The following is an 11,768-nucleotide window of genomic DNA, read 5'->3' on the forward strand; positions in this document are numbered from 1 at the left end:
AGTGTAACTCACCCCAATATCAACGTTTTTTGCAGATAAACTGTATAAACCTAAGGTTGCTACTTTTATGTTACTGTGCATTTTTTATACTTCTATGTGAACTGGAATGAAATTATGAAATGAAAAGTATCGTCTACACACGTGCAACCGGCCCTTGTAATGACTTCATGACGCCAAAGTGGCCCTATATAGAAATGAGTTTGACACCCCTGTGTTAGCTGGAAATTAAATGTTAACATAGAGCACAACAGTCCTGGTTCACTTATTATTTTGGGCAGTTATTAATGCACTGCCCAAAATATTACATAGAGGTCCAGTCTTGGCATCATTACACTAAATATTGGAGAGGTCACTGAGTTGGAATATGAATCTTGAGGAAAGGAACAAAGAGAGAAAATGTTTTTGTTTTTTTTCATAGAAAACAAGCTAAAACTGAGACATTTTCAATGGACCATTAACTAACACTTTATTACCAGTTTAACTACACTTTGTATTTCATTACATAATGGTTCAATAGCAATTAGTGTCTGATTCATTCTTGATCTGAAGGTCCTTTGGGGCTTTTGCTGTACTTGATCCGTGACATCTGCTTTTGCAACACAAAAACGCTTCTTTGAGCGGAGTAAAAACCTCTTCAAAGCTGGTAAACAACTTTGGGTAACTCGGCCCTATCTGCAGCTGGCAGTGAAAAGACGACCCAATGCTTCATCAGCATGTTTTTTTTCTGTATTGCAGGCAGCAGATAAGTGGTGATAATACAGAGAGGTGAGCGCATTTCTCTTATGTGGGAACAAGCCACCTGAACCACCAGGATAAAAAGAGCTTGGATGAGTTGATGCCTCACACACTGAACAGTCCGGACAAGATGAAAGGTCTTTGGTTTCTGCTGGCGCTTGTGGCTGTGGCCAAGGCTGAGAAGAGCTTCACTGGGTGAGTGTGTACATTCAAAACCAGCAGCGATGTTGATTTTAGCTTTAATTTTGACATAAAATGCAAAATGTCACCATATATTAAGAAAAAAAAAACAAGATTTGATTTGCCCTTTCTGCCTTTGATTATATTATGAATATGAGACAGTTTCTGCATACTTAACAGACTTTTAAAGACATTTTAAGGACTCTCCCGGTGAAAATCTAAGATGCACATAAATCATAAAAAATAGGAGTAAACTTGATAACGTATGTAATAAAAACCTAATATGCAACATTAGATAACATATAAAAGGATATTTTTAAAAAAAATAAAGTGAGTTAGATCAGAATTCTTCCCAGGGTTTGGCAGCAAACGGTGAATTCCTGGGCGTTGTCATTTTGTCATAGCATACGATAACGCCAGAACAGCTCAGCCAGAGTGGCATGGTCATGGATAGGTCTCTGGAGCAGACGGCAATTACTAATACAATGGTGAAAGTTCAGAAAAGGATTTATTGTATATGTTTGCAGTTTATGTTTTGCCTCAATGGTACGAGGAGAGGTAGGTTGGTAGTTATAGTTATGAAGACGATATTCAGTGTGTGGGGAACCAAGAAGTGGATCGCTCACTAAAGGTGTCAGACATCCATGAAGAAATCCAATTTCTTTCAGGGGAGGGGAAGAAGCCCCTGTGTTGCTTTTGTCACTTGGGAATCAATACTTCACATAATTTTATAAGCAGATTTTTGCAAATCTGATCAAGGAACTCAAATTGGACCTTCAATGTAGGAATGCTCTCACATGCTCAGTCATGGATATCCTCTCTTGGCGCTCTTCTTGAGCTAACCTGAAGACAAGATTCAGTTTGAAGGTCTATAGCGAATAACTGCAGAAAGTTAGCAACCTCTGCTCACTTTGCGCCTCGGTATCTGCTGCCATCCTGCTCAGTCGATTTATGGGTCCTACTGCTTTGTGGCAGAGTTGCTGTCGTTCCCAATTGCTTCCACTTTGTTATAATAAGATAAGAAATTGCATTATAGTCCCACAGTGGGGGAACTACCGCTGACAGTTGACGGCTGAATAATTGGAACTAGGAAACTTGTTGCACGGGTAGCCTCCTCTCACAGAACCCAGCTGGAATACGCTGAACTCCTGAGAGCGACCCATTCTTTCACAGATGTTTGTAGAAACAGTCTGCATGCTGAGGTGCTTGACTTTATATGCATTATTTGGATGGGTGAGCAAATACTTTTCACCATATAGTGTTCGTGTTTGGTACAGCTTCGCTTCATGGGGATTGGGGAGGTAAGAGTGTGCTCCAGGAGAAAATGCTGCTGAATTTTGTGGCTAAAATGGACAACAATCTGGCAGGAGATGAAGAAACCCTATGTGAGCCTATATTAAGATAGATTCTTTGGACAGGCTTTTGGGCCCCCTGAGCTCTTTGGGGTCCTGGGCATGGTATTTATGTTCAGCAATCCATCACTTCTTTTAACTAATCGCTTCATTGCCTGTCTGTTGCTCTTACCATGTGCTCACAACAACAGCTGTAAAACTGAATTACCAGAAGTAATTCAATGCCTATTGACAGCAGGAACAAAAATGACAAGACATTTTTAAAAACTCTTCTTCTGGGTGTTTACAGCCCAACTGGCTTGTTTTTCACACAGTAGGCTGACAGGAAAGGGGGACTGAAAGAGGGGGGAAGGCATGTGCCAAAGGACCTCAGGCAGGAATCAAACCTGTGTCAGCCACATTGAGGACTAAGGCCTCTGTATACGGGTCGTGCTCACTACCCCTGCGCCATCGGAGCACGGCCATAACACTTTATTTCAAGGGGTGACATAAGTGTGTCATGAACCTGTCATAAACATGACATGATGTGTATAATGAACATCAGTGACACTCTTAATGGTCATGACTGTTGTCATAAAGTGTCGTTGGCTTTATGTAATGTCTGTATCCCAATCAGTAGCCGTGTTTCCATCAATGTGTTCACGGTCATTTTTGAAATATCGCATTAGAATAGGTCGATGGAAGAGGCAAAACTACAAAAGAACTTCCTGAGTTTCACAAAAACGTTTTCCTGCTCGCTTAAAGTTTTTTTTTGTGGCTTTTCCAAAAAGTTCATGCACAAAACGGGTGCAGGAAATATATTTGCCGATTAAGTCCTGACATAGCGGACATTTACTTCACATGACTGATCAACTCTTTCCATTGTTGGCATCTTGCTGGATATTCCCATAATGAGCAAAGACTTTCATTTCTTTCTCTATGTCTCCAGACAGCATGCAACATCGCCAATACTAGTTGACATGACAGAACAATTACAGCTTGCCCGACAGCGACTAATTCTTGAAAACCTCTCTCCTTTTTACTTAGATGTGTGTTCCATGCTAGTTTGCAGGCTCTACATCCTCTTTATAACAGCCATGCATAATGTCAACTTCTGACATTACGCTTTGCATAGCCTGGTTAATTCGCTCCAAACCAGTAGACGGAAACAGGCCTAATTCACATTCTCTTGTTTTGTGACATTTTAAATGTTGCTTAAAAATTTGCATGACAATTGGACGGAAACGTACACACATGCACTCTCTTCAGCACCAGAGATGCATGTGACAGGTGCTCCCTTTCACCTGCCAATCACACAAATGTTTTTCTGCTGTCCAAGTCTGGGCACATCCTGGGTTTCCTTTTATGAAGTAACGTGAACAGCGCTTGGCAGGCCTGTGGATCCCAGCTCCTCACTACGGAGCTCACTATTTGGTTTCCCGGAGTGATCTGACAGTTTCACTTCCCAGAACAGTAATGAGGTTGCCTTTGCTTCCTTGATAGCTCGCAGGTATATACTTCTTAAATAGAATGATAAAAATTATCTTTCCTTAGCGAGAAAACAGGACTAGGTTTAAAGGTTTAATCAAGATAAAAAGATAAAAAGGTGTTGAATGGCAGGAAGCAGTCTGGAGCACACTCAGCAACCACTGTAACTGTAAAGATGGTAAACACTGAATAAAAGCCACTGACCTTCTCAGAAGCCACGGGGTTGCTCTGGTTCTGGTCTGTTTGTGCAAGGGCTCCTCTTGCTCGATGTTTCTGTAGACAAGCACTGCTTTAAGCAGCTTGTAATCCGGGCTGAGGCAAGAGGGCAATCCGTAGTATAGTCTTTGGTTATACACCATGGGTCAGAAGCAGGCGGCAGGCATGCTTGGTCAGAGGATGGGCCTGAGGTTCGATTTCCAGAAATCCTTCACAGGCCGAGGCAAGGCGGTCAGGCTTGGTCAGAAAATGATCAGGAGTGGTGTCCAGAATTAGAGACCAGCAGGAGAGTCTGGCAGGGGCAAGGCAAAAACAGGCAGAGTCCGGTAGAACAAGCTGGGTCAGGCAGAGACAGGCAAACAAGGAACGCTAGATGGTCTACTCACACTAATGGCTTTCAGGAATCTGGCAGCAACACACAGGGAGAGGCAGGTATATATAGGAAGGATCACAGGTGCAACCCACTCCCTATAATTAGTGGCAGCAGGTGTTGCTGCTTAGCATTAACGAGGTGAGCAGAGGAGCCAGGAACAGAGCAGGCATTCAGGCACGAACAAAGCAAACACAGGGAGGGCAGACCTGATGCATTACACACACACAGACAGTTGGACAATCCTTTGTTACACTGATATTCTCATACTTGCTTAGTTTTTTTTCCACTTTTCTATCTAACAGTTCTGTTTATTAGAGTAAGCAGAACTGTTTTTATACTTCAAACATGGTTATTTTTGATTAATTAATTACTTGTTTATTGTTTTTCTTTCAGGGGAGTAATTGGGTTGTCATGTCGGGGTTTGTTTAAATTGTTTCGACAACACAAATGTGGGTGAAACTGCTCTCAGTTTGTAAAGGTGTAACTGTGTTGACCTAATACATAAATGTGTGCTGACTGTTAGCTGTGCTAAATGTTCGTTAATTAATGGAGAATAGATTGTCCACTCTCTGACCCACTGTTGACATGTGTGTTATGACAACCAGTTGGGAAGAAATGAAAGTGATGGAAACAGATCTGTTTCAGCGACCAGGTGGTCCGAGTTGATGTGCAGTCAGAGGAGCAGCTCAAGCTACTGCAGGTTCTGGAATCTGAAGAAAAATGGAATGTATGTAAACACACACTTCACAGGGTCCAACACATCTACATTTAGCCTCTCCTAGCTGCCTCTCAACCAACATGGTTGAACAATATTAGTAGGAAATATCTGCCTTACTCTATGCTTTACATGCGTTAAAACTTTGGATAAGCGTTTCTTCCTATTTTATTTTATGGTTTTATCTTTTTAACACCCTGAAGAAAGTTCATACAGATTGTTTAGCATACAATATTCTAATAGAAAATAAAATAGTCACTTTAATTGCACTGACCACACCACATAGGAGTGAGTTTACTTACACAGTAGAATATGACTATTCTCTGAACGGCTCATCTGATACTTGTTTCTATGGAGAACTAAGGCCTGACCTGATCCTGACCATACTTCATGTTCCAATAAATAAACAAAGTGATTGGTAATATAACATTATCTGCTGTGTTCAAAAGTATTTGTAATCACCCTGCTGTGAATCCGTCAATAATTTCCCACTGGTGCTCCGATTCTAGCTGGACTTCTGGCTCCACCCAGTCTCCACTGAGCTCCCTGTAGATGTCCTAGTGCCCCACACCCATCTTGCTGCTGTGAAGGAGTACCTGCAGGCCCACAACATCCCTTTCACGGTCATGATTGATAACCTTCAGGTTTGTATTCCTCCAAGTTTACTCCTCGACTTTGAGGGTGACACGAAGTCAGCTGTGAGTTTAAATCACCTTCCTTGAACATTCAGGAACTTCTCGATCAGGAGAAAGCTGAGATGAAGGAGAACCATCTCAGGGAGCACAGCACCAGGAGTTTCAACTTTGGAGCCTATCATCGTCTTGAGACAGTATGACTCACACATACTCTCTAGCTAAAACACACGTTTACCGTTTTTCAGCTCAGTTACGCATTTCTTTAACTCCTGATTGTAAAGTGTGCCTCACCTATCTCTGTTTACCGTCCAACATGCTACATTCTTATCTTGGTTTTTCATTTATCTCTATACAGATCTACAGCTGGATGGACACGTTTGTGGCTCAGCACTCAAACCTGGTGACTAAGCTGGATATTGGCAGATCTTATGAGAACAGGCCCATGTACGTCCTCAAGGTAGGAAAAGAAACAAGAAAAAATGTTTAATCTCTGTAAGTATTGGTTTGATTAGACAACACAATTTGCTTGTGCAGACACTGCACGATAATTATGTGCTTACTTGATTTGACTCCATCAAACACATGCAAATAAACTGCATATAATAAGTCAGATGATATTTGTTTTGTGAAATTAAATTTTTTACCTGCAGTTTGAAAGCAGCGCATGTTTAACTTTGTATTCAGTTCAGCACCGGAGGCACCAAGCGCCCTGCCATCTGGATAGACTTAGGCATCCACTCCAGAGAGTGGGTGTCTCAAGCCACAGGAGTGTGGACAGCCAACAAGGTCCAAAAACGGCATTGATGATGAGTAGATCTCAAATAGTCTCATCTGATCTGTGTCCCTTTTATGAACATTTGTATTAGATCTGTATCTTGTGTTTTCACCCAGATTGCCACTGATTATGGTACTGATGCATCTTTGACTTCCCTTCTGAACACCATGGATATTTACATGCTTATTGTGGCCAACCCTGATGGTTATGTTGTCACACACACCAATGTAAGTCACTATTCACTTCAAATTTTCAGAATTTTTGTTTTTCTGTTGAAACAACTGTAGTTCGTCATTTCAATTTTTCTTTATCTTTTGAACGCTATAATAAAAAAAAAAAACACTGTAACCCTTGTTTAATGCTTGTTTGTTTGGTTGTCTTTACTATGTGTACTCTTAGCCGGAGTGACCAAAAAGAAATGTCACCACGGTAACACGCGGTCACAATACAGAATCTTTGAAGATCTCTACTTTCTCCATTTTCTATTTAAGAATTTAATAAAATGCTGTATAGCTATATTGCTAAGTTGACATTCACATAGAGGATCAGGATACACACTAACTAGTGTTTTGTGATCTGCAGAATCGGATGTGGCGTAAGACCCGTTCTAAGAACTCCGGCTATGCGTGTCTTGGAGTCGATCCGAACAGGAACTGGAATGCAGGATTTGGTGGTCAGTGTTGCAGAGCTGCTGCATTATTCTTGAACTCAGTATACACAAAAGGATCTATTTTTAGCCCATTTCATATCACTTTATCTAAAAACAAAAGACGATACATTTCAATGAACATTAGCAGGTAAATATGTGACTTTATAGCCAAGTAGCTAATTTTCAATTATTGTCCCAACGGCAGATTGGTGGAAAATATATAAAAAACATTAACGATAAAACAAAACGAGCATATGTAATACATAAAAGAACATTTATAAAACACCATAAAACCTCCAAATCACATATGTAGACATCAGAAGTCATGTTGACATCTCTGGCTTTCAGAAAAAACCACAGCGTTTTTCTGTCATCAAAAGTCAGTGTGGCATTTATTGCTGCCAATAAATAACTTAATATCTTTTTTTTTCTTTTAAAGAGTAACTGATGCATAGTACAGCTGTGCACTGCCACACCAGACATGGATACATCTATATGCAGTTGCGTTGCTATGTGGATGACAAACAGCTCTACCTCTCCACCAAACCTAGTTCGTCCTACCCACCTCCGTCTGCGACTGCCCACAGGAAATCAAATCCTGGTTTTCATAAACTTAGAAACGTAACAGTTTCATGCCTAGAACCTTTTGACAAAAAACCCACATGAAATATTTGGAACTCTTTCTTTATTGCCCACTTTTCTTCCACGGAGGTAGCAGATGGTGGTGGGCATCAGGCGCAGGTAGTACGACAGAACATGGGTGAAACATGAGCTGAAGTGCAACAGAAAAGTGATAAATGTTTTAAAGCTATCTACAGTCAACTGGCATGTAATATACATACGCACTGAAATGCTTCATTAATCAGTCAGACAGCAGGTAGCAATCAAACCTGTTTTGAATTTTTTTTTTTTTTGGATTTCTTTATTTTATTTTTTAAATTCTCTACTTAGATAATATAGACTACCCTTTTGATATTTACAGTAACATAGATAAACGTTCTCAGAAATAGATGAAGCATCATGTTTTAATATTAGGCTTAATGGCAGCATACAGTATTGTTAAGTACTGTCCGCCTCCAGCTGCGATGAGACCTGAGTAATAGTAGTTTAACTAAACCGAATGCACACTTCAGCTTACCACAGTCAGCGTGTGGGTGTGTGTATGAATGGGTGGACGACTGATTGTAGTGTGAAGTGCGTTGGAGTCCTCAGACTTGATAAGAGGTCCATACAAGTACAGCCTATTTACCATATCAAAACAACATATTTCTTCAGATAGAATACATTTTTCCATGGGTTAGGATAGTCCTAGTTTCGTGATGCATGTTGTGATTCAGACTCTTGTGTCCAGGCCCTGGTGCCAGTAGCTACCCCTGTTCCGAGTCGTACCACGGCCCCTCTGCTCACTCTGAGATCGAGGTGAAGAACATGGTGAACCTGATCCAGAGCCATGGCAACTTCAAGTCCTTCATCTCTGTGCACTCCTACTCCCAGCTGCTCATGTACCCCTACGGTTACACATGCAGGGGTGCTCCCCATCAGGCTGAGCTGGTAAGAAATGTGGCACTAATGTAAGCCAGGAGAGGAACTCTGCTGGCAAAACTTTGAGGATCCGTTCTCATGTTTTTTTGTAAGTGAGGTACTCGGAAGTTGTACTCGGTAATAGCTCCCCTACCTGTCGTAGAAAGATGTCTTACCTCAGTGAATTTGTTACGAATTGAAGAAATTCTGGTATAATACATTATTAGCTATTCATTTATTTTTCATATTTATTTAAATATATTAATTTACTTACTTATTTATTTTTTTCCCTGCTTTCAAGAGTTGCTATTTTTTTAATGTGGTTGTGCATTATTGCACAATGACAATAAAGGGTTCTGATTCTGATTCTGGATTGCTGATGGCCAACAGCTAATCAGATTGATGCCCTGGTTTTAGCTAATGTTAGCTATTTAAAGCGACTCTGTGCAATCCAACAATATAATATTCCCTTAACAATCTTCTTGGAGACTTTAGTTGAGTTAGTTTGTGTTTTCTCAGCTGAACTGTTTCCATGTTGTGGAGCTGAAGTGGCCACGTTTTAGGCTGCCAGCTGTATCGCTTCACTAGTCATTTCATGAGAGAGTCCTCCTGGATCATTTTCTGAGACACATAAAAGTGCAGGAATGTACCATCTTATGGGGAGTGTTGCATAAAATAACAACCTGTTGCAAAACTTAAAAGTTAACTCCCTTCAATAACCAGCTGTTGTTAGGTTGAGAAAACCAGAACAAATTTAAGTGTCTCTTGTAAATGTGAAGTCATTGTAAACTCTCCTAATGCAGAGCTGTGTCCTACGAATATGAAAATGTTCAGTTTGACTGATCTAAAAAGTGGAGGTTCTTCCTGGTGAGCTATTTGCCTAACACTGCTCTAAGGTCTCTTCACTTTTCCAAAACTTTACAGTGACATGACATCTTTTTATTACAGATAAGGAAATTATTTTGGATAATAACGGCACACAACCTCACTTCTAAACATCCACCATATCTCTTTAACAGACCAGCTGGTTTGTTTTGTTAATCCTTTCTTCTAAAATCCTGAGGCATCACCTCACCTGATATAGGCTGTAAGGGTGTTTAATATATTCAGGGATGTAAAGTAGGCCCATATGATAGACTCATACCTACGTCATGCTGTTAAAATCATACTACATTTTATAAGAACTGCATTATATGTTACCTGGATAAAACTTCAAAGCTTGACCCTTCAGTGCTGATAAATAATGCAAGAAAGAGGAGAATTTCTACTTTTTGACTTGAACTGGTTGTTTGTGTTCTTCGTACCTATAAGACGCAAACATGCACTTTGCCCATACTGTACACTATTATACCTTTGTGCAGGACTCTGTTGCCAAAGCTGCAGTGCAGAAACTCAGCTCCCTCTACGGCACCTCGTACAAGGTTGGAAGCATCTGCAACATCATCTGTAAGTGACTCTTTCCCTCGGAACAACGTCTCAAACCTTGTTCCTAAGCCAAAAGCCCATAATTTGCTATCTTCTCTTCTCAGATCAAGCCAGTGGTGGGAGCATTGACTGGTCCTACGATGCGGGCATCAAATACTCTTTTGCCTTTGAGCTGAGGGATACAGGTCGCTATGGCTTCATCCTGCCAGCTGATCAGATCATCCCCACTGCCTCAGAGACTTGGTTGGCCCTGAAGCACATCATGGAATACGTCCGTGACCACCCCTATTAGTGGCTGAAGGTCACATGTTAAAAATCAACTAACTTTTCTCTAAGATTTTGAGACCAATAAAGCTACTTTTGCCTCACCCTCTGTTGTCTCTTTGTGTTGTAAGATTGTATATAACACATTTGTTTGAGGCTTTATGGCGACAACAACAGACACAAGACAAGGGTGAGGCTTTTTGTCAAAGCTGTCAGTTTGACAGAACATTCCCTTAGTGAGATGCAGCCTGTGTCTTTTTGATATCTTTATGATTTTGCCTTCATTCCTACATTTCCTTATGTTCGCTGTGAGATCAAGGCAAAAGGTTATGTGTCAGATATAAAGCAAATTAAAATCAGTACTAAGAAACTTGTTTCTTTTTCTTTTGTTCTTTTTCTTCTAGAAAACATAGATTAATAGATTGTTAGGCATGCCTGATTCTAATGACCGCAGTATGAACCTTGACAGCATTTTCATTCCACAAAACATTTACATTACATCTGTAAAGCTGAACTTTTAATCTTACATTTTGTATAATGCAGTAAAGCATGAGCATATGATTTTAGTATTATTGGAATTCTGCCTACGAATGAAAGCTGTATAAAATAAATGAATCCGTGGGTCTTTGGAATATATTCCTGACTATCTATAATAATGACAGAGTTCTGCATCATTTTTTTTATTATTTTTTGTTGCCTAAAGCTGACAAAAACCTTTCCCTGTACATTAAGACATGTCACATTTGTCATCTGATTAGAAACTCCAACCAAGCAACTAAACCAGTACCTTTGTCTTCAGTTCCAGAGATATGCCAACCATTTGCCTGCTTATTCACTGCGTAGGCCCGTTATCCAGGTCAAGAGCTCGTCTGTCTTGTTCGTGCTACAGTCCAAGCCATAAATCATTTCTCATCTCCATCTACAAAAACAGCTAATGAGATTTTTCAGAATGGTTGGCTACCACCGACAATACTGTAAGAACTTTTCTACTGTAGCTGCACATTCTTAGCTATAAGTCAGGTTTTCTTGGACAGTAGCTTGTCAGAAAACATTTGAGGAAGTAGAAAAAAACTTGTTTCCTCTCCCCTGTGCTATAGTGGCTCCTCGCATGGTTGAGCCATTCAAACTCCAGGTACATGGTAGCAGTGACGGACTGGGATTAAAAGACGGCCCTGGCATTTTCACCAACCAGCGGCCCACATGGGGACGCGTGAAGTTATATCTGTGCCCGCAACACACAGATATAACTTCACATGCATGGAAATAACACACAAGTTTGTAGCCCCATTGGTGTTGAACTCTAACTTTATTTGCATAAAAACTGAACCAAGAGGCATTTGGCTTATTAGAGGGCTGAGAGATAATGTAGGCCTACAATGAACATATTCATTGGGGGGCGGGGCAACTTGGTGAAATCCTCGCTCCGCAAAAAAAAAAAAAAAAAAAAAAAAAAAAGAAATC

The 11,768-nt window shown here is 40.5% G+C and overlaps 1 protein-coding gene across 1 annotated transcript; it reads left to right on the forward strand.

Annotated features, from left to right (window-relative positions):
- Positions 1-807: 807 nt before the first annotated feature.
- cpa4 (carboxypeptidase A4) lies at positions 808-10,416 on the forward strand. Its single transcript, XM_036146317.1, has 11 exons — positions 808-930; positions 4,969-5,050; positions 5,548-5,682; positions 5,769-5,867; positions 6,029-6,130; positions 6,358-6,459; positions 6,565-6,675; positions 7,031-7,121; positions 8,449-8,648; positions 9,980-10,064; positions 10,148-10,416. Exons 1-11 carry the CDS (start codon positions 836-838, stop codon positions 10,333-10,335), a joined length of 1,290 nt encoding a protein of 429 aa, XP_036002210.1. The 5' UTR covers positions 808-835; the 3' UTR covers positions 10,336-10,416.
- The last annotated feature ends 1,352 nt before the right edge of the window (positions 10,417-11,768 follow it).

The sequence above is a fragment of the Fundulus heteroclitus genome, chromosome 2 (assembly GCF_011125445.2).
Source record: "Fundulus heteroclitus isolate FHET01 chromosome 2, MU-UCD_Fhet_4.1, whole genome shotgun sequence".
NCBI classification, from domain to species: domain Eukaryota; kingdom Metazoa; phylum Chordata; class Actinopteri; order Cyprinodontiformes; family Fundulidae; genus Fundulus; species Fundulus heteroclitus.